The 24,335-nt window shown below is 43.9% G+C and overlaps 1 protein-coding gene across 1 annotated transcript in view; it reads left to right on the top strand.

The window, feature by feature from the left end:
• The first annotated feature begins 456 nt into the window (after positions 1-456).
• LOC124622272 (putative oxidoreductase GLYR1 homolog) overlaps positions 457-24,335 on the top strand; it is a 262,085-nt gene continuing 238,206 nt past the window's right edge. Inside the window, exons 1-2 of the mRNA XM_047147935.1 lie at positions 457-752; positions 849-885. Coding sequence (XP_047003891.1) covers positions 718-752; positions 849-885 — 72 coding nt within the window. The 5' untranslated portion in view covers positions 457-717. The remainder of the gene's footprint in view (positions 753-848; positions 886-24,335) is intronic.

Here is a 24,335-nt window from a genome sequence, read left to right on the forward strand (position 1 = left end):
CGCTATGGTGAATGTCGCGTTCCCTTTTGTTCCTTTTTACGTTAAGTGTGAATCGACGTTTAAAAGCCTAATTCCTAAAACGAAAAAGAAGAACTTTTCTGTCCAGTGTACCACACTACACAAATCAGCATAAGAGAAGTTGTCGATAACTTTCTGCTATCTGTTCAATAATATTTTACTGGACTCGGTGATAGAAGGAATTTCATACATACACAGATCAGGGTAATTCTAAGCGTGAAATAATGTCTAACTCTTCACTTTTTGTAAAACTTCTCTCAAAATACACAATACCCGTAACTCTTTCAGCACCAATAAATAAATAAATTTATTGTTGTCACATTTTGAGATACAAAAGGTCGACCGTTCAGAATCGATCAATTGATCGACCTTGTGTCGTTGCAAAGCATTTCAGAAGGAAGAGCAAACTATACTTATGCGATACATGACCTCAGTTTGTCGTAGAATCGTTTCCGCGCTGTGTTTGGATTTGAGCGCTAGCTTTATTAACCTGCAATTTTTCAACATAGAAGAACAAACGCTTGTAAAAAAATAGTTTGTAACTGTTTTTCATACCTTACTTCGTATCTTTAAGATTTTTCTCTACTAAGTACGCGAAGCGCCAAAACTTCAAATCTCTCGGCGGTGTTGCAGTACAAGTAAAGAAAAGGACGCTGCTCCCAGAATTCCTATCAGTCGCAGTCGAGATCGTGTAGGAATATGGCGGAGGAGTTCAAACTGGGAGACTTAGTGTGGTGAGCGAAAATTGTTCGAACATAGTGATATTAGGAATGATTTAGTGTTTAAAATTGAAATATGTGCTGTGTTTATAACGTGGAATCTTATTCCAGGGCAAAAATGAAGGGGTTTTCTCCATGGCCTGGACGGGTGAGTGTTTTTGTTTACGCTTACGCTAGTGAGAAACCGTTAGGGCGTAAGCCTTCGGCTGATGTGCCCTGCGAACTTTTTAGGCATTTAGCAGTTAGCGAAAACCCGTGGAAAATAATTTGTTGGTGCGCCGCAAGATAAATCAGCCTCTTAATCAGAGAGCACCCTCTTCCAAGTTACTGGATGCCACATTCGCTGCTGATCAAGCTTTATGTGTTGCTGCTTGTTTACATTTTTAACCGAGGAATTGTGCTGCTATCAGAAGAATGTGCCAGATACTTTAAACTGCAAGCTGTAAAGTGATTGTAAGCTGGGTACAAAGTATTGGCGAGACGCATAATGACTGTGTTTTTGTTATGTTTACATTCACGTACAATGTTTTCGGCGGTTCGACTTACGACAGATCTTGGATTCCTCCACTAGAACATCAATAATGGCATCAAATGATTTGTTTCCGTATAACCGATTGACCCTCACCTCTCCGAGTATAACTGGTATTTTTTTCCTAGATGTAGACTAGAATGGCAAGTTTTTATATTGTTTCTCCTGGGGCAAAGTCAACTCATTGGTTGTCTTCTTGTGTGCAGGAAGGAGTATGCGCCGATTTTTACAATAAATGTAAGCTATGATGTGAATTGAAATATGCTTGATCCGTCAGAAGTGTCTTTGCTGTTTGCTGATAGTTCCTGCTTCAAATACATGAAATATATTCCATTTTTGGCCTTTATATAAAATGAGTGTGTGAAGTAAACAATTTAAATTTATAGATCGGTGGGATGATTTCATTCTTATGTAATTCTACTTTGAATTATGCATGACAGAGATGATCAACCTCTGTAACAGGCTAATTGCATTTCCTAATGGCAGGTGCTAGTTGCACTTAACATAAACTGCTTTGTCGTAGAAATGGAATTCCCTTGGTTTTGAATTACCATCAACATGCAATTGCATAGGTGCTGACCTTTCTTTTGTGTCCTCTTAGTAAGTGGTATTATTTCTTCATGGCAGTAATGTGTACTACAATTTACTGTCTCACATTACCATCATCAATTGTGAATAATTATAATCATAGTGTGAATGATGTGGTGTGCTGCTGTTCAGTAGTCACTGAGTTGATTTCATAACTGTATATCAGCACTTGCACACCATTGTTTACAAATAAATAAATATTTGAAGGTAACACCAGATATTGACGCAAACACAATCCTAGCTTGCTTGGTAATTCTGATGGTAGGCTACTTGTTGTCATGCTGCTCTTTTAAGTTCTGACCATTCGCACTGCAAAGAACTGTGGATTTTCTATTCATTGAGTGGTTATGGCGTAATAGAGAAACTTGTGTGCAAGATGAAGGGTACCCCATTGATTATTTGGTTTTGGTAGAGCTTTGTATTGCTCCCTACACACACTCTCTCGGGGGGGGGGGGGTGGCAAAATGATTCAGTTGTGTATGTGTGTTATTATTGGAACGTTGTCTTTAAATAATTTTTTAGTCCTCGTTTTTGTCTACAATATACCCCCCCCTTTTTTTTTTTTTTTTAAAAAGGTATTACCTCAGAAATATGATAGGGGGTTGTTTTTGGTTAAAGTATACTTTCTGAAAGACTACTGGTGTACAACAACATGGAACACTTACGTTTTCCTCATTTTTTAATCCTGTTTCTTCAGCGTAATAGAAATAAAAAGTCTAGAGTGAGTTGTTGTTCAAATTAATCTTGTGTCACATAATGTTTTGCCCATTGTCTCAGAATTTCCTAAGATATGGAGGAGTAATTTCTAGTTTGCTAGCTCTTTGCATGTATTACATAAAATAGACTTGATTAATCTCATCTTAAAACAAGTGTTGTGCACAATTGTCTAGAAAGGTGAAGTTGATCAATCTCACTCCAATGATTTACATTCCATAGGCATCGCTACAGATCAGTCTGTTGCCTCATCCTACATTGTGCAAGATGAAATAGATACAAGAGAAGTGTCAGTTTTCTCTTTTTTTGTTTGCACACACGACACACGATAATTATGTTACAGAACGAAGCTGACATCTGGTATCGATAGGTTCATGTGTCCTGTTGTTTATTTTTGACAGCATGTACTTAGATGTAATGGCGTGTATATTCTAAGGCTAGCTGGGTCGACAGAAGTGTCCAACCCCTCGCGTCGGCTTTGACCCATGACGTAAGGGTGTCGTGTGTGACGTCATGACGGCGCGGAGTTTGGTTTGTGAGTGTGGCGTGTTGTGGTTTGTTGTGCTCTCTGGTGGTATGTTCAGGGTTTTAGTTTGTGTGGTGTAATGGGCTCTGTTTGCTTTTGCTCATTATCCAGAATTGTTTGAGTGTCGGCTGTGTTTGTTGTGGAATTCGTTTCAGTGAATTAACAATTTTGTGTGAAGGTTAATTTAGCGTTGTTCGCTGTACATTGTGTGGTAATTTTAGTAAAATTAATCGGTTGTTGTTTTTGTTCAGGAATGGATATGATGGATAAAATTAACAGTGCGCCGGTCAAGGGAAGTGTTCGATCCCAATGTGCGGCTGTGTATGTGGATATTGGTATCGGGAGATGTTTTTGAGCTATATAGGCCAAGGGAAGTGTTTGATCCTAATTTATGGGATCGAGAGCTGCTGTTGAGCTATATAGGTCAAGGGAAGTGTCTGATTCCAGATGATATTGTGTTTAGTGGTATTTGGGGAGTTTTGTGACGTCGGTTTTTTTTCATCGTTTTGTGTGATTTTGTATGGGGGTGGGTGTCTAAATTTGTTTATATTTAGTTTGCCCCCACCTAAAAACACCCCATTTCCCGCACTTGTCCCGTTAGTGTCATTAGGCTTTTTGTGGAAAGTGTCTGTATGTTTGTTTTTTGGTGTATTTTCGTCCTCATAATGTGTACGCACCAACTTATATGCGCCATATTGGAATCGTGGTTTATGGTCGTTTCCGCCATATTTGGGACGTTATGGGTCAAAGCAGACGGGCGGGATCGGACGCTTCCGTATTTCTGGCTAGCTAATACAAGTATATACCTTTCCCTGGAGAGCACGACAACATAAGATAAAATGCCAATCTCTCTTCTGTGCTGATGAATATAATGATTATACCACACAATATAATTTTGTCATATTTCTAGATTCTCTTCTGGAGCAGTCCATACTTTGAAAATGAAAGTATTTCTGATAAATAACATTAGTGTGTATGCCGAGCAAACGTGATATTGACATTCCCCCTCCCCCTCACAGTTCCAAAATCTAGGTTGAGGTGGTATATAATTCACTTGAGTTTTCAAAGCCAACGAATGTGGATGTGTAATGTAGGTTGTGGTATTGATTTGTAGTGTAGACTTATTTCTATATTCACTCCATACTGAATACACTTTTTGTTGTAAAACTTAAACTAAAAGGTAAATTCAGGAAATCTATATTGGATAACGGACAAGTCTCCAATGAATGATTTGATGCATATTATGTAGGTCTACATATATTGTACTTAAACTGTTAAAATTAATTTATGATCCCAATTAGTGAGTAACTTTTCCGCCTACATCAGTGGGCCTGTTTTCTTATGGGGGAATAGTACATATGCTTGTAGGTAACCAGGTGTGTGCATGCACGTACCAGTTACAAAGCCAGTGAAAGTTAGTCTGCTTTAATGGTTATGTTAACAGGTATGTGTGATGTAGCTTAAGGTCAAAGTCATCATTGACAATATCCACTCCTCATAGAATTTTGTTGCCCTGTTTTCTAATTGGTTCAGCAATTTTTGAGTCATTTGTGGCTGGCAGTATTCGCTCCATTTTTTTACACACTTTTCTTTATAAACTACTGAAATTGAAAAGTAGGCCCCCCTACATTAAAAATGTATTGCGTAATGTTGCATAATCCAGCAAATTGGGTACATATACTGTCTGTCAACCATGAAACAGATGGAGGAGGGCAGCAACTTAATGAATAGCAGTGTGTTCACAATCAGTGGATGTGGGTCTATATTGTAGCAAAGTTAAAGTGGATAGTTCTGTGAGGGAGTCAGTATGAGTTGAGGTTATTATTGGCAAGCGGAATAAAATAATAATTGGATCCATTTACTGACGACCTCTCAACTCAGATGATACAATTGATGAAATGGTTAAAAAAAAAGTCTAATTTCAAACACATATCTGACTTGTACAGTTATAGCTCGCTGTGACTTACAATTACGAACAACTTAAGTTGGAAAAAAACCCACAAAAATGTTGTGGAGAAGGCAGAACAGTTAGAAGATGCAACGGATGTACTAAAGAGACTCCCGACACTATAATTTTGGAGTACTGCTGTGTGGTTTGGAACACTTACCAAATAGGATTAATGTAGTATATCGAGAAAGTACAAAGAAGAGTAGCATATTTTGTATTATCGAGAAATAGGGGAGGGTCTCACGGACATGATGCCGGATTTGGGGTGGACATCACTAAAACAAACGCAGTTCTCATTGCAGCTGAATCTAGTCTAGATTCAGATTCTAAATTTTGGTCTCGAAGTTTCTCCTTCGAATGCAAAAATATTTTGTTTACTCCAGCTTACATAGGGAGAAACAATCATCATAATAAAATAAGGGAGATCAGAACTCAAACGGAAAGATATGGGTGTTCATTTTTTCCACGCGCTGTTTTAGAGTGGAATAATAGAGAATTATTGTGAGGGGGGTTCAATGAACCCTCTGCCAGACCTTTAAGTGTGTTGTACTGAGTATCCATGTAGATATTAACTCTGCTACTTTTACAGTCTCAATCAGTGTACCACTGATAAATGCAAAACATTTTTGGTGCGTGATTTGTTATTTCAGCTATGACCATTGTTATTAAATCTTTCTCAGTAAATCAGTTTTGCAGTAGAATGTATTCATATCCTTGCCAGTACGGCCAGTGACCTATGAAATGACCTGAGTTAAGTCAGGAACATACGGGCTACCCCCGCCCCGCCTACCCCAAGGATCTCGTACCCCTTTCGTGAGTATGAGCCTTGGGGCACCAAGCCATTGCCATACTTCCTTTTCTGTGCAGCACTCTTACTCGCTAATAATATCTTTTCTCAGACTTAATCTGTAGGACAGATTCCCTTTTAACAACCTAGCTTGCTTGTAGGACACTGGGGCTTTTCCCACTTCATTTGTTTTACAATATTTACTGTAGTTAACTCATGTTTGGTCCCCACATCTGAGTTTGTCCCCCACTTTTTTCAAAAAGTAATTTTTACAGAATTGTGAGCCACGTGGGAAGGTAGTCCAGTACTTGGCATAATAGCCAGTCGATGTGGGGGTTGACGGACACTGACATAATGACAGCCCCTGACTATGCAGAGAATGCACTATTGTTGTCACATTGTTTCCTCCCTATGCATGCAAATGAATGGGATTTCTATTCGTTTGGGGAGTGGTCAGGGGTTCTGGGACTCCATGCAGTGACTGTCAAACCAGGTGGCCATTACTCTGCCTGAATGGCATATATGGAGAGGACGCTTGACCAGAGTAATTGGTAGCATGGAGGCTATGTTGCACAGTCAAGAGACCTGACCCCCAGGGGGCTCACTGCTTTTTGGTGGGTTCGTGCTTGGCTACCACAGGGTTCCAGCCTTTGCAGCATTTTTTTCTATTCTGTGCTACATGTCTGTCCTCTTACTATTCTCCCCCCCCCCCCCCCCCTCCCCTTGGGTATCAATTCTGGGATGTTTTGGGAATGTGTTCTGCATTTTCAGTAGCTGATATCAGAATACTCTTTCAACCGTTTTTCATTCCATTTTTTTCTCTCTTCATTCTCCTTCTCCTATCCTTCCTCTGCTTCGGTGTTTGAATTTGCTCTTTTTCTCTTTCTCCCTGTGCCCTCCTGAAGACCAGCCCTTGCATCTGACGCTTAACAGGTGACTGGGTAACGAGTCATTAACAGCCTCGGGTTGACAGGTAGGTTCGCACGTGCCCCCTGGTGCAGGCCAAGCCCAGGTAGGGGCAATTGCCTGAGCGGTCCCTCTGTCGGGTGTCAGGAGGTGTATACAATCACGTAAGACGGATGTGGCCCCATCTGAGGGGGGAGCCCCTAATTGGAAGGAGCACGCCAGAGGAGACGCTGACAATGATGGGGATTATCTCGCAATGAGCCAGTCATCTTCTTCACAGTCAATGTCTACCAAACATAAATAGAATGAAGCTCAGGATTCAAATACCCTCCTAGCTGCACCATGGTTCCTTGTGGTTTCACGTACCAAAGATGGTCAATCCTTTGCAACTGTAAATCTGTTTATTATTCAGAAAGGTGTTGATGCAATTGCCAGACCTGTGAAATCCTGCTCTTGCTTACACATTGGCTGAAGGTTGAAGGAAAAGTGCCTCACCCAGTCCCTCGCAAGTTGTTGGCTAGTTGCAAACCCTGCATTCTACCAGCTGGCCTTTACAGTACTGTTCTTGCTTACATCTCATTCCACAAAGGACATGGCCGCACAGACATGCGATCTCAGATTCAGCACTGTGGTTGTAGCCTCACAGGGCGAAGTTACCTGCTACACAACCGCGAGGGTGTACAGGACAGAGGGAATATTCGTGCAACAACTTCCTATTTCCTTCCAGCCAACAAACATCTGAGTCCTCCTCCTCCAGTCGGGAGAAGTCAAACTGTCTACTCCTTGGCTGACTCGGAGATCCTCTTCGACGTGGCATCACATGGTATCCTCGTCCATGTCGCCGGTGCACACCACCAATTGTTTTTCTGCCCTGGACGCTGCACTCCGACAAAACGGGAATGCCGACGTTTCTGTAGATCTCGTGGAGTAGGATCCTCCAGCCTTCGTAGGATGGCACTCCGCAGCTGTTGAGGCAACACCACCTTCATTTTTCCCTTCTACCCATTCCCTCCTCTCTCCTCCAATGGAAAGTTCGAAGCCTTTGATCCAACAAAGAGGACTTATTGCTGCTTTTGGAATCACAGTGTCCCTTGTTCTCCGCCTCCAGGAGAAAAAATTGCGTCCTCACGACCACTTTTAAACTCTTCACATTTCTTCCTGGTCTGTTGTGACACCCTCCCACCCCACCCCCTGAGGATGGCATTCCATCTTGTGGGGAGTCATGCTGCTCATACGGGATGACATTCATAGTCAACCCATCTCCCTGACTACCTGCCTTCAAGCTGTTGCACTCCACATTTTCCTTCCTCACTTGACCTCCTCTCTGCACTGTTTACATCCCTCCATCATTCTATGCCACAAGGGCAGAATTTCCTGCAGTTTAATGGGCAGCTTTATCACCCCTTTCAGCTGCTTGGTGACTTTAATGTGCACCATCTCCCAGAACCTGTCCACAAGGTGCACTCTTGTCTTACCTTCACAATCAACTTAACCTCATCTGCCTTAACACGGGAGCACCCACTTTTCTTTCAGACTCCACGCACATGCACACACCTCTCCTCGTGCACTGCTCAGTTTGCCCATCGCCTCTAGTGATCTGTTCTTTCTAACACGTTCTCCAGCGACTATTTCCCGTGTGCTGTCCATATGCTGACTCCTAACCCATCTACATACACACCAAAGCGGCAGATTTCTCAGGCCGAATGGAGGCTTTACTCATCCCTGGCGACCTTCGCTGAACATTTCCCCAGTTGCAATGACCAGGTGGAGTATCTTACAAACATTATCCTTTCCACCACAGAAAAAAGTTAGCTTGATTTCATATACTAGTTCTTCTAACAGTTCCACTCCCCCTTCTGTCATGTGGGTGCCAACCTCCGATGGCTCTCAGAGACCAAGGTCCATTCCCCAATTTCCAGCCTGGCAGTAGCAAACAATGTCACAATGCACCCTATTGCTGTCCCCAACACCTTGGGCCACTATTTTGCGGAGATTTTGAGCTCCATCCACTATTGTCCTGCCCTCCTTCATCAGGAAAAAGTGCAGAAGGCTTGGGCGATACTGTTCTCTTCTCAGAATCATCAGTCCTACAATGCCACCTTTACTATGAGGGAGCTAGATCATGGCCTCAATTCATACCAATCCTCTGCCCCAGGGCCAGATGATGTTCACATCCAGATGTTGCAGAACGTTTCTCATGCGAGCAAGCACTTTCTCCTTTCTGGGCAGAAGGCATGTTACCCAGATGCTGGCATGAAGCCACTGTCATACCCATACGTAAGCCCGGTAAGGAGAAATGCATTCCTTCTAGCTACAACTCCATTTTTCTCACCAGCTGTGTTTGCAGGGTTATGGAACGTATGATTCAGGCCCAGCTGGTGTGGTGGCTCGAGTCTCGCAATTTAATAACCGCTGCATAGTGTGGATTCTGAGCGCGCGTTTCTGCGGTTGACCATCACATCACTTTGTTTACCTATGTTATTAATAATTTTCTGTGAAACTATCTCACTCTGGCCGTGTTTTTCAATTTGGAGAAAGTCTGTGACATGTGCTGGAGGACTGGTATCTTCCATACTCTCTACATGTGGGGCTCCTGTGGCTGCATGCCCTGTTGCCTTCAGGCGTTTTAAAAAGACTCAGTTTTCAAGGTAAGTGTGTGTGCTGCTTTGCCAGACACCTTTATCCAGGAAAACAGTGTGCCTCAGGGTTCCATCCTGAGCGTCGACCTCTTTGCTATCGCCATTAATCCTATAATTGCCTGTACCGCACCAGGCATCTCCAGCTTCCTTTTTCAGTTACGATTTTGTGACCTGTTGGAGTTCTGCTTGGACTTGTCTTCTTGAGTGGCGTCTTCAGTGTAGTCTTGATCGTCTTTACTCATGGAGCATTGACAATGACTTTCGTTTTTCAACTGATTAAACCGTTTGTGTGAATTTCTGGTAGAGCAGTGCTTTCTTCAACCGACTTTACGTCTTGGGCCCGTTGTATCAAATTAGTTGAAACTACGAAAATCCTGGAGCTCATGCTTGACAGGAAACTTTCTTGGTCCTCCCATGTGTCTTACCTGGCAGCCCGCTGCATGTGGTCCCTCATTGTCTTACATGTCCTCATTGGTTGTAGCAGTTCCTCCTACTTTTATTTTTGTTCGTTTGTTGTCCTCAGTGTCAACGTATGCATTGCTGAACTGGATGGAAAATGGGGTTTGTAATTGGGACAGTGACTACTGTAAATGATGTAGCCGACAAACGCACAGTTGCGTTTCAGTGTCTTTTACTTAATGTTCACAATCCTCCAATAATACACAGTTATATATGGCCAGTGCACTATTGTTCAAACTTCCTATAAGCCTCATTGATAGTTAGCAGGTGAACCATCCACATACTGCACTGCTACAATAGATTTCTTGTTGAGCATCTAAGAGCAGTAAAAAACCTAATCACAAAGTTCACGGTTCTTGAAGAATAATCAGGTACGTATGGAGCAGGCGCTGTCCTTGTTTTTACACATGGCCGAATTGTTTAACACTTATTACACTGTTAAGTTGAAGCATTGTTGTTGTTCTAAGTAGCGCAAGTTACGTGTCTGAAACTCGGCTGTGGACTGACTGTCTTTTGACCAAAATCAGACCCTTATATATCATCACAATAAGAGGTACTGAAACTACATATTGTTTGAAGTTAACATTTACAGAAATTACAATTAAAACTTAACTCATTAAGTTAACTGGAATGAGTTAACTGGATACATCGAAAAACTGTTTCTTTTTAACAGTTTCTTTTACTATGAGGGGTAAACCGAATTATTAACATGTATAGTTATGTAAACAGTACTTTGACAAAATTGTTAATTACGTTGGAATTAACGAAGAGCTGGCTTTGCTAACATGTTTTCGAATAGAGCTAAATAGATTCTTTAAGATTACTAGTATTTCATCTTCCAAGTGTTTATAATTAGTACAGGATTTATATTTGTTTATACGTGAACAATAGAATTTAAGTTACGAAACAATTGCTGACTTCACTCTATACTGAAAGATACTAACTACGAATAGTCAAAATAAATTAGAAAATCAATTACCTACCTAAATCAAGCTCAAAATCATATCTGGTGTTATGTACTTTAAAACTGAGGTCCAACCTTTTTCTTTTTTGAAACTGCAGGTTACGCTCACGTATGTTAATAGTAATTAGTAAAAAATGAAATAAATGAATTTAAAGACACAGATGGCAAAACAAGAGGGAATTAAAATTATCCCTGCTCCTGCTTCGTCACGTGATATTTCCTGAGGAGCAGATTGAACCTGCCTCCTCTGTTAGTACCAGTCCCTTGCCTGTTTCACTTGTGCACCTGCACGTCCGTCCCTCTTATGCCACCTTCATGCTATCCACCATTGTGGCATCTGTTTGGCCACTGGCGCCTTTTACACGAGCCTGGTTGAAAGTCTGTATGCAAAAAGCTGCCGAACTACCGCTGTCCTACTGTCGTGACTTTCTGCTCAGCAGATAGGCATGCAGTTTGTCTGCCATGCGTTGGCACCCATCGTATGCCTCCTCGTTCGATGACTCCTTTGATCGCCAGTATTGGATATGTCCATCTTCTCTGTTACCTCCTGGAATTCGCTTTCAGCTCGTGCTCCAGCAGCTTAACTTCACACTCCCTGCCACTTTCCCGATGGGTGTGAACCCTTCACCACCTTGGCTTCATACGCCGACCCATGTTCCCCTTGGCCTTCATTCGCTTCCTAAGGATAGCACTCCATCTTCACTCTATCACCGTAAGTTTCACAACCCTCGCACTGAACTTTGTGATAGTACCTTTGCGTACTCTGATGGCTCTCGGACTGACCGTGGCGCCGGGTGTGCCTTTATCATTATCACCGAAGTTTTTCAGTGTCTGCTTCCAGAACACTGCTTATTATTTATAACAGAGCTCTTCGCCCTGTATGAGGCCACGGAGTACATCCGGCGACATAGGCTTTTCAGTTGCGTCTTCTGTTTCAACTCTCTCAGTGCACCTCAAAGCCTCTGGTGATGCACACCATCATCCCTTAGCACAACGGGTGCATGAAAGCTGTGGCTCCCTCTTGATGGAGCCACTGTGATGTTTGTGTGTGTTGTTGGTCACGTCAGTCTGACATGAAATGGAGCTCCTAATGCTGCTGCCAAGGCTGCAGGCCTCGTACCTCGGCCCACCATTCCTTCAGATGTCTCTGTGTTGCCGTCTGTCAGCAGGTGGTGTCACTTCGGCATCACCACTGGTCCTCCCTTCTTGGCAACAAGCTCCCGATAATTACTCTCTCCCAGCGGCTTGAACGACCTCCTCTTGGCCCTCTTGCAGTGAGGAGATTGTTTTTGCTGTGTTGCATATTGGGCTCGGTCTTTTTAGCCATCACCATTTGTTAAACTGTGCTCCCCCATCACCGTGTACTCATTGTCCTCAACCTTTGACGGTCTGCCATTTCTTGATGGAATGCCCTTTTTTAACCACTTAAGTTCTCATTTGTTTTTTGCCATTTGAGTTACCGACCGGTTTAGCAAACGACGTGTTGGCTGTTTACTGCATTGTACTTTTTATCCATCGCGGCAGTATGGCGAAGGACATTAATCTTTAGTTCAGGACCTCTGTTTCTCAAGGGTTTAATTTATAGACCATTCTTCTCATCCCTATATTAACTGTCTTTCATTCTGTCAATTGAGCCTATATTAACGTGCCTTTATGTTCTACAGTTCTGACATGGGCGTGTGTGACCCTAGTTGTTTTACGACCTGAGTAATCAGCTTGTGACCATTACCAGACTCTGGCAGTCTCTTCAGACAGCCCTGAATGCTTCAGTGTAGATCATTATGACTCCAAGAAGTTTTCTTCCTTCACCACACCGTGGGGGGAAAGCAAAAACAAGTAAACCACAAAAACCTACTCCCCTCTGTTCCTGGTTTGTGACTCGACTATGAAGGATCCTGTCTATCTATTGTAAGCAATATCAAAAATGTTTATGGTGAAATCTGTTAATCTGAACTGAACATTGTACCCAATCCTCTTGCAAGAAACTTGATTACATAACGGTTAACTGAGCCATAAGAGCCCATACATGGTTTGGGGTTAAATTTTCACCACAACTTAATGCTGCATGCACATGAGGAATTACATCAAAACTTGGAGAAGCAAGTGACCCACTTCATACATCAAGCCCCACTATACAGTAAGGTTGACACTGAAGCATCTGTCCTCACTTCTGAGAGGGATTTGCTTCCTGAGCAATTTAAAATCATGGTCTACAGCTGTGGTGTGAAGCCATATTTCCCTCACCCATAAAGCGATGCTGTATACGTCAATGCTTTGGGCATGTGTCTTCTGTTGTACGAAAAGCCCAATTTGTGGAGACTGTGGTCAGCCACTTCATGAGAACTTACAATATGAGCAGTCACTTCTGTGTCGTATCAACTGCAGAGACCACTACCCTTGCCAATACCCGAAAAGACTGTTACCTTAGTTAAGGAATATAACTGGTTGCCCCTCATATTTTGAAGCCCAGAAAATAACTTATGTGCTTATAGACCATCCCAGTGATATCTAATTTTGCTGCTATGTCAAGTACTTATTCTCTTCGTTCCTGTGACATTTCTGTCTGGTAGTCATGCAAGTAAATTAGCCCAAAGGGGAGAAAGGCCTCTTTCTTTCTATTCCTACAGCACCATCTTCTGGGATCTCAGTTCCCTGTATCAGGCCAGAAGTAGTACTGTCCTCCTGCAATGTTTAGCAGTGGTAGGTCTCCCTTCAGGGAATCATATCCCCAAGAATCTACATACCATCGACCTAGTCAGTGCTTGAAGGAGCCTCAGACTGCTGCTCCCAAGGCTTCCCACTCCTATTCAGTTCCTATTCTTACACCAGACACGCCCTTGCAAAGTACTGTAAAGTAGTTAATGAGATAAAGAAAATGTCTCTCGAGAAACACACTCCAGTGTTGCCAGACCCTCGACACTGTCGAAATCAAAACCTATGTCCCTGTATATTGTTCACTGGTGACAGACAGTAAACCTGGAGTGTGAACTGTTCTGTTGGCCTTTTCACTTGTAATATTATAATTTAATGGAACTGCATAGGATGTTACTATCACCTGCCGTAGCTGCACAACAGATGTCTCGTTTTGTTAGCTGTGTTGCTCTCCAAAAAACACATTTCTCAAATGACCATTCTCCAACCCTGTAAAATTACTGGCAGCTAGAAAGTGTAATTTGAAATGTCTATTTACCTCCAGGCAGGGTCCTTATGGACCCTGAGATGGCAACGTTAATCAGACAACCTTCTCCCCCCAACACTCACTTGGTAACTTCACTGCACACCACTCGCAAAAAGCAAGATAAGTGTTTCTAAAGATGGAGGAATTTGTTAACGTCTAATATAAATTTTAGTGTTAGGATGTCTTTCCTGAAGAGACTTGTCTGGTCTGTAGCCTTGTACGGAAGTGAAATGTGGGTGATTGGCAGTTCACACAAGAATACCATAGAAGCTATTGGAATGTGGTGCTATAAAAGAGTGCTGAAGATTAGATAGGTAGTTCTAGCAACAATTGAGGGGGTAGTAAACCAGATTAGAGAGGGAAAAAAAAAGGACAAAGAAATTTATGGCACAACTTGACTAAAAGAAGGGATCTGGCATGAAGGACTCATCAGTTTCGTAATGAAAGGCAGTTTGGGGGGTAAAAGTTGTAGAGGGTGACCAAGGCTTGAATACAGTAAGCAGCTGCAAATTTGTGTAGGTTGTAGTTGTGACACACAGAGGCTTGCACAGGGTTGGCCAGCATGGAAGCTGCATTAAACCAGACTGAACTAAAGATAACAACAACAGTAATAATAATAATAACAACATTCACCACACCACTGACTGATTCATGAACTTCTTTCCAAACTTCTCGATGACAGTACCACTATCCGCTTTGGTGTTGCCCATTTTTGCTATTAATCCTGCTCTCTCTTCCCCCAGTCTCGTGACTTTGCTGCAGTGCTTGCTATATGGTAGTTTTTCCAGTGATCTTGTCTCCTCCTTGTCTCTGCACAATGAACTGACTACCAAGTGGGGCTCTCCGAAGGGCCAAGTGGCAGCTGTATACCTCTTTTTATGGGTTCCCTTCATAGGTGACCAGCTATTCAGGACCATCAAACGACCCTATGTTTTAAGCAACACCCTTCTCTGACTGCCATCCTCAGTTTAAGTGGCTGCTTAAAGGTTTGCTATTAAATTAAACATGGTAAGAAGGAATGCTGGGAATGTACACCTCTTTTTCCAAGGTGTGGGCAAACTCTATTGTCTACAGGACTGTCACAAATCAACAAATGTTCTGGGTCTCCTCCTGCATGATGGTTTTCTACCAATGCGTCAGTTCTTGCCAAACACTTCATGACACATTTTTCAAATTTGTCAGTGTCCCTTCTTATCTTGCTACCTTCTGAAGACAAAAAAGACAAGTAGAAGACAACCCCTTACCTGGATTCGCTTTATCCTGAATATTGTATAATCATCTTTTCATTGACTGGGAAATTTTTCAGGCTCTTAAGTCATCACACGGTATGTCATCAGGCCCTGCTTCTGTTCATAATCTATAATCCAACTCACAGACTACCATGTGTTCAGAAGGTGTTTTTCCTTCGCTATGGAGAAATATCATCATCCCAATACTTAAGTCTAGGCAAAAATCCAAATTATATGAAGAACCATTGACTGATTAGCCTCACAAACTTCCTCTGCAAACTGCTTGAAAGAAGGGTAGCCTGACAGACAATTTTGCTAAGTTTTTGAATTGCGGGGCATCATTGTTACTGGGGAGGATGATCCACAACTGACCATGGGTTAGGTTGGAAATCACAATCCAAAAGTCCAGTGCTAAGGCCAACACCAATATCTCACAACAATGCTTGATGAGTCCTTCATGCCTCAGAATGTGTCCTATCAAATGAATTTGTCCTTTTAGTTGAGTTGTGCCATAAATTTCTTTTTCCCAATTGGATTCAGTACCCCCCCCCCCCCCCCCCCACTTGTTACAGGATCTGCTCATCTAATCTTTAGCCCTCTTTTATAGCACCACATTCCAAAAGTTTCTATTCTCTTCTTGTTTGAACTGCCTATCATCCACATTCCACTTCTATAAAACGCTACACACCAGACAAATATTGTCAGCAAAGACCTGTCATCACATTTTACATATCCTCCATGATTGTAGATTCCACAGCTGCTTGCCGAAGTTTCAGTTGTTATCACTATGATTCTTATGGAACAATATTATGAAAAGGAAAGTTGCTACTCACTATATAGCAGAGATACTGAGTCTCAGGTAGGCACAAGAAAGATTGTCACAATATAAGCTTTCAGCCAACAAGGCCTTTGTCAAAAACGCGCGCGCACACACACACACACACACACACACACACACACACACACACACACACAAACGACTGCAGCCTCTTGCAGCTGAAGCCATAATTGAGAACTGCATCCCTCAGGGCTCAGTACTGAGTATTGCACTCTCCCAATCATCATCAGTGGGCTAGTGACTTCTGTCTGACAAGCGGTTACCCTCCCACTGTACATTGATGACTTTTCCTGTAGCCTTGGTTGAATGCCAGCTTGAAGAAGGCATCTCTCTTGGACCATTTCCCACGGTTTCAGTTTTCTTTTGTGAAAATGCAGGTCATGCATTTCTGCCATAGTACCATGATTCTTCTCGGCCCATAACTCTACTTGTGTACCCAGTATGTAGAGACTGGGGCATAATTGTGATTTTTGGGACTCCTCTTTGATAAAAAGCTGATGCGGCTGCCCCACTTTTGTCAACTTAAGATAAGCTACATGTGAAAGATTAGTGCTCTCTGCTTCCCCTTCCCGGCCACACCATGGAAGGAATGCCAGGTTAAGGATGTAGTGAATCTTATTCGCCCCGGTACCTCATATGTACGAGAGTTGATGGGGAATCTTTCATGTCCATGAAGCATCAGTTTTCTTGTGGAGCATTTGGAGGACAAGTTTGGGGAGGTGGAGGGCTTGTCCAAAAGGCGGTCTGGGTCAGTCTTGATAAAAACAGCATCCTCTGCCTAGTCATGGGCATTACTCGCTTGTGACAAGTAGGGGGATGTTTCTGTTAACACCTCATAAGAGCTTAAATATGGTCCAGGGTATTATATTCCACATGTACCTTCCTTTGCAGTCTGACAACGAGCTGCGTGCCAATTTAGAGCAACGAGGTGTTCATTTCGTCCATCGGTGTCTGAGGGATAAACAGGGTGACACATTTGCCCAAGAAGGTCAAGGTGATGGCCTACCACTGTGATGTCAAGCCATATATCCCTCTGCCAGTGCAGTGTTTTAAGTGCTGGAAGTTCAGCCATATGTCTTCCTGCTGTACTTCCAGCGTTACAGTCCACAGCTCATGGTCTCACGGTTGCGTTCTCGCTTCCCGAGCACAGGGTCCCGAGTTCGATTCCTGTCGGGATCAAGGATTTTCATCTCCCTCGAGATGACTGGGTGTTTGTGTTGTCCTCATCATCATCATTCCTGAAAGTGGCGAGATTGGACTCAGCAAAGGTTGGGATTTTTGTGTGAGTGTTGATAACCACGCAGTTGAGCGCCCTACAAACCAATCATCATCATCCTCATCATGCAGCGTCACATGTCAAGATTGTGGACGTCCATCACATCCCAATACTCCATGTGCCCTGCCTCCCATCTGTGTCAACTGTGGAGAGCATCATTCATCTTGCTCGCCAGACTACAGGATTTTACAGAAAGGGAGGAAAATCATGGAATATAAGATGCTGGACTGACTGACCTACACTGAGGCTAAGAGTAAATTTGAGCACCTACATCCTGTGGCTGTCCTCTTATGCCACCACTATGAGAAAAGAAAGTTCCCAAGACTAAGGGAATTGTGGCATCCACGGCCCCACTACCTACAAGCTCTACATCTGCGGATGAGGTGGAGCTTCTGGCGTCCACTGAGGACCCAGATCTCGCTGGACCATGGACATAGACTGCTCAGGCAATAAATTGGTGGCAGCAGGTGACCCTGAGGCGTAAACTGCCTCATTGAATGTTCCATGCCTTCCCAGTCTCACGATGATATCATCCTCCAGTGGAATTGTGGCAGTTTTTCCCACTGCCTGGATGAGCTACGGCAACTGTGAAGCTTTACACCTGCTTTCTGCATTGCCCTCCAAGAAACGTGGTTCCTGGCAATGTGGACCCCTGCCCTCCGAAGCTATGAGGGACACTATAGGAACTGTAGCGACTATAATCGAGTGTCTGTTGGGGTTAGCATTTATGTCCTAAACGCAGTCTGTAGTGAAACTGTGCCCCTTCAGACCCCTCTTGAAGCTGTAGCTGTCAGAATAAGGACAATACAGGAAATAACTGTCTGCAATATCTTCTTCCACATGGTGCAGTTTCCCTGAATGTATTAACTGCACTTATTGATCAACTCCCTAAACCTTTCCTACTTTTGGGAGATTTTAACACCCATAACCCTTTGTGGGGTGGCACCATGCTTACTGGCTGAGGCAGATATGTCAAAACTTTACTTTCTCAGTACGACCTCTGCCTCTTAAATACTGGGGCCGCTGCACGTTTCAGTGTTTCTCATGGTAGCTACTCAGCCATTGATTTGTCAATTTGCAGCTCGGGACTTCTCCCATCTATGCACTGGAAAGCACATGACGACCTGTTTGGTAGTGACCACTTCCCCATCTTACTGTCACTGCCTCGGCGTCATGCCCACGGACACCTGCTAAATGAACTTTAAACAAGGCGGACAGGGGAACTTTCACCTCTGCTGTCACCGTTGAATCTCTCCCATACGGTAACATCGATGTAATGGTTGAGCAAGTGACTACAACAATCATTTCTGTGGCAGAAAACACGATCCCTTGCTCTTTAGGGTGCTCCCAGCAAAAGGCAGTCCCTTGGTGGTCACCGGAAGTTGCTGAAACAATTAAGGAGCATCTGTGAGCTCTACAGCGGCATAAACAGCACCCTTCCCACGAGCATGCCTTTAAATGGCTACGGGCCCATGTTCACCAACTTATCAAACGATGGAAGCAGGAGTGTTGGGAGAGATATGTCTCGATCATTGGGTGCCATACGTCACCTTCCCAAGTCTGGGCAAAGATCAAATGTGTTTCTGGCTACCAGACTACAACGTGTTCCTGCTGTTAACATAAATGGCGTGTTATCTACTGGTGCAAACGCGATTGCCGAGCACTTTGCTGAGCACTATGCTCAAGCCTCTGCGTCGGAGAATTACCCCCAGCCTTTCGCACTCTCAAACAGTGGCTGGAAGGGAAAGTCGTCTTGTTTACTACACACCACAGTGAATCCTATAATGCCCCATTTACAGAGAGGAAGCTCCTCTATGCCCTTGCACATTGCCCCGACACAGCTCCTAGGCCAGATCGGATCCGCAGTCAGATGATTTAAACATCTCTCATCTGACTACTCCTCATCATCTTCAACCGGATTTGGTGCGATGGCATCTTTCCATCGCAATAGCAGGAAAGCCCTATCATTCCGGTGCTCAAACCCGGTAAAAACCCGCTTGATGTGGACTGTAGGGCTGTCTGCCTCTGCTATTGGTCCATCAGCCTCACCAACTTTCTTTGTAAGCTACTTAAATGTATGGTGTGTTGGCGGTTGGGTTGGGTCCTGGAGTGACATGGCCTACTGGCCATGTTGGCGTTTCCCATAGTTTCCCCCATATCCAGGAGAATGATGTCCTGCAGGGCTCTGTATTGAGTCTCTCTCTATTTTTAGTGGCCATTAATGGTCTAGCGGCAGCTGTAGGGCTGTCTGTCTCACCTTCTCTCTATGCAGATGACTTCTGCATTTCGTACTGCTCCCCCAGTATTGCTGTGCTGAGCGGCGCCTACAGGGAGCTTAAGCGGAAGTGTTGGCAGCATATCGATGCCCTCCGCTGCCTGAGCAAAACCAACTAGGGTGCAGATAGCTCTACGCTGCTTCAGCTCTACAGATCCCTTGTTCAATCCCGCCTTGACTATGGGAGTCTGGTTTATGGTTCGGTGGTGCCCTCAGTGTTACGTTTACTTGATCCGTTGCACATCTGTGGCGTTCGCCTAGTGACAGGAGCTTGTAGCACAAGTCTGGTGACCAGCATCCTTGTGGAGGCCGGAGTCCCTCCATTGCAGGTTAGGCATGCACAACTGCTGGCCAGTTACGTTGCACATGTTCGTAGTTCTCCTGCGGATCCAAATCACTGTCTCCTTTTCCCACCCACGGCAGTTCATCTCCCTCATCAGCGGCCCAGGTCAGGGCTTCCAATTGCAGTTTGTGTCCGATCCCTTCTTTCCGAATTGGAGTCCTTGCCTTTACCACCTATACTTCAGGTCCATTCACATACACATCCATGATGTAAACCTGGGCCGCGGCTTTGCCTGGACCTTTCACATGGCCCTAAGGACTCAGTTAACCTCGCAGCTCTCCGCTGCCACTTCCTCTCGATTCTTGACATGTACCGAGGCCACAAAATTGTTTACACTGATGGCTCACTGGCTGATGCTCGCGTCAGCTTCGGGTATGTCCATGGAGGACATATTGAACAGTGTTCCTTGCCCGATGGCTGCAGTGTTTTCACGGCCGAGCTTGTGGCTATATCTTATGCTCTCGAGCACATCCGTTCATGCCCTGGCGAGTTGTTTCTTCTGTGTACTGACTGATCACCCTACAAGCTATCGACCAGCGCTACCCTCGTCATCATTTGGTAGTGACCATCCAGGAGTCCCTCTATGACCTGGAAAGGTCCAGTCATTCAGTGGTGTTTGTCTGGACCCCAGGTCACGTCGGAATCCCAGACAACAAACTTGGCGAGAGGCTGGCCAAACAGGCTACGTGGAAACCGCATATGGAGATCGGCTTCTCAGCAACTGACCTGTGTTCAGTACTATGCCGCAAGGTTTTGCGCTTTTGAGAGACGAAATGACATAACCTCAGCATGCACAACAAACTGCATGCCATTAAGGAGACTACAAATGTGTGGCAGTCCTCCTTGCGGGCCTCTCACAGGGACTCTGTGGTTCTCTGCCAGCCCTGCATTGGCCACACTTGTGTGATACGTGGCTAGCTCCGGCGCCGTGATGACCCACCTCAGTGTCGATGCAGCGCCTGGCTGACAGTGGCCCATATCTTGGTGAGCTGCCCTTCTTTGGCTGCCCTGCAACGGGCTCTTCAGCTACCGGACTCGTTGCCATTAATTTTAGCTGACGACGCCTCATTTGCTAACTTAGTTTTATGTTTTATATATGATGGTGCATTTTAGCATTGTGTATAAGTTTTAGCGCATGTCCTTTGTCCCTTTATGTTCTGCAGTCTAATGCTTTTAGGATGAATTGTTTTAATATGTCGCAGAGTGGCTGGCTTTTCCTTTTTATTCTCGTGGTCGGCCAGCCACGGTCATCTGCTCTCTTGATTTTACCGCTTCTACCTGTTTCTTGCTTCTCTCTCTGGTTTTCTTTTCCTGTTTTGTCCATAGTAGTGTTGGTTGTCCTTCCGTCGTTCTTCTGGTTCTTCCTTTCTCCTGTTATTGTGCTGTACGTCTCCTTTCTTTTCTTCTTTCCGTTGTGTAATTATTTTACCGGGAACAAGGGACCGATGACCTCGCAATTTGGTCCCCCCCCCCTCCCCCCTTTAACAAACCAACCAACCTATTGGGAAACAGATTGTGCTTTTCGATACATTTTTACCAGGCCATGGCATCATCCTGACTTGTAGTACGATTTCCAGGTTGATGTGTGAGCAACACATTCAGCTTTGAAATTATTGTGCCCAATACAATGTCATGTTATACAGGGTGTCCCATTTATATTGACCACCCTAAATGACAATTCAGATGCACATTACAAATCGTTTCAAGCAAATGTTCTTTAGCTGTCAGGGGGACAGCAATCAGAATGATTGCCTTCATTGTGGCTTTGTTTTTTACAAAGATGAGCACACGACAGCTTAAACACAAGATTGGTATTCCTAAAACCAGTGTACATTGTATTCTTACACGTCACACAATAAGGCAATCGTGCTGATTTATGTCCCCCTGATGGCTAAAGAACATTTGCTTGAAACATTTTGTGATTTGCATCTGGACAAACAGTTATTTATTATGGGACATCTTGCATATAAGATTAGCCACTGGTGCCTTCCTAACTAGTTCTGCAGCCCATCTCCATGCTCAGACGACGATCTTATCTCTTCAGTTCCAACAGTACCAGTTCTTGTTCACTTACACATGGAGCATCAGTGTGGCACGTTTTTTCCAGGAGTCCCAATTGGTGCAAGTCTTCTTATTTGATGTCTTTTCAGTGACTTGTGTGTTGATCATGGTGAAATGATGAGGGTGATAATACTTCGCTAGTTCCCAAGAGGAGAAAGTATCTGACTGGGGTGGGAATTGAACCTTAGCCTCTCACATGGCATTCAGCCACACTAACCACTCACCTACAGAGGCAGGCTTCACTTACACAATCACCATATGACAGTCTCCTAACCATCTTACTTATCAAGTTACATTTGACCTTGTAAAGCTCACCCTTGGGTGGATTTCCCAGTTGGAATGTGTGTACAGACCCAGTGCTGGGACCTCTGCCTCCCCCCACGCCCTTAGTGTTTGCCCCCATGTATTTCCTTGCACTCGGCCTTGGTTGGTACTCAACCCACAGATTAGGACCTGTTCATTTCAACTATCTGAAGTTTGTCGCCCCCCCCCCCCCCCCCCTGACCTTTTGGGGTCTGTTCCTCTCAGTCTTCAGGTTACTGATCAGTTTTACTCCTATCACCCTGACCTTACTTCTAGTACCTGCTCAGCAGTCTTTCTCTGGGTCCCAAATCATTCGGATATTCCAGGGAATGGACTGTACAAGTGTTTGTGTAAAGAACTGATTATTTGCCCACCATTCACTTTGAAGATCCCAGACACATATTTGTGACACGGGTAAGGCGTATACTCACGCGGAGATTGAACATCAACTGTTGGGCTACTGCCTCCTCCAATAAACTTTGTACTTTCAAGGATACTCCAGCTGTGTGGCCTTGCTGGCAGGAGGAATCCACCCTGTTGTTGCCACTGCATCCATCATACCAGATTAACCCCTAGTTCTGTCCTATGTAATGAGCTACCCCCACGTTGTGGATGCAGAGCCTTAAAGACAGTTGCTCACATCCTGCTGGAATGCCTCTCCTTCTTTGGGTTCTCCATGCCAACACGGTCTTCCATAGTCTTTGTATATAATGTTGACATATGATGTGCGGACAATTGAGCTGATTGTTTCCTCCAAGAAAGATGTTTTTATTCTCAGATGTAAAGTTTTAAACTTCTTTTGGTGTGGGGTCGGGATTGCTGGAGTTATGTTCCCTCGTGCTGCATGACCAGGGGTGCCGTGATGCTACCTCCACCACCAGCTGCCCTATTCATCCATCTCATCCTCTGTTTTTAATTACTTTTAAATCTAATTAGCACTTTTCTAGATGTCTCCTTCACATTGCTCTCAGGTGAAGGCAAGATCTTAAGGATTCCTTATCCTTAGTACTAGTAGATGACGAAAGAATAGTTCAAATTTTTGTGCTTCCTGTGAAGAAATGGTTTCTATTCTCATCTTAAACACTTTGATTACATTGGGTCTGGAATGGAATGAATGGGGGGGGGGGGGGGGTGCTTTCTCCTACATGCTGGGTCTTGGGAGACACCTTACTGTGTCCACCCACCTCATTATTTCTCTCACATTTTTTTATTGTTGGTGTTCATTACTGTTTAGCCTTTTCATTTCTGCTGTTACTGCCTCTCCACCCAATTACGAGGAATTATTTACTCTGTTACTGTCTTCCGTCTGTGTGCTGGGTTGGTTGGGGCTTCGTCATAGGGAAGGTGCTGCTCACTGCAGGTGAGCCCTTGGGCACCTCATCTGCTCTCTGATGTACAAATCGTCTTGACTCATATACTGTTAGCTCCCATGCAATTATTTCTCATCTCTGGCATCAATATTGCTTTCAGTCCTGTGATTTTACCTCTCCTGTATATTGTTATAAGAAGATCAGATTTCTGGTTGATGTCCCTTGAACAAGGGACTGATAAACTCGCTGTTGAATCCCTTAACCAACACACCAAACAATGACCTCCGTTACCTACACAAGAGAGAATATCTGTCTTAGAGCTGGTTAATATGAGAGATACTCGTATACTGAAAGTAAGACAAGTGGTACTAACTTCATTGACTGTTGCAGATTGTTCAGACAGCGTCTGGATGGAATAACTTTTCCCCTGTAATACATCCTTGTTGACTTTTTTCAACCAGCATTTGAATCCTCTCGGAAAAAGGTCAGGTGTGCGCTATTGTATCTCCTTCTTCATACCCATCTTTACCTCATCTTTTTTCAAATAGGGACAGATCCAGACCTTATGTTGGATTGGGGTGACCTTGGACAATTCCTATGTGGCAGTTGTTTGATTTATTACCAGTGGACTGTACTTTGGCATATTGTTGTGATATTTATGAATCGCTTTAGATTCTTGTATAGTTCCTCCATCTTGATGGTTTCTTTAAGCTTCTGTAGTTTCT

This window comes from Schistocerca americana, chromosome 7 (assembly GCF_021461395.2).
Source record: "Schistocerca americana isolate TAMUIC-IGC-003095 chromosome 7, iqSchAmer2.1, whole genome shotgun sequence".
NCBI classification, from domain to species: domain Eukaryota; kingdom Metazoa; phylum Arthropoda; class Insecta; order Orthoptera; family Acrididae; genus Schistocerca; species Schistocerca americana.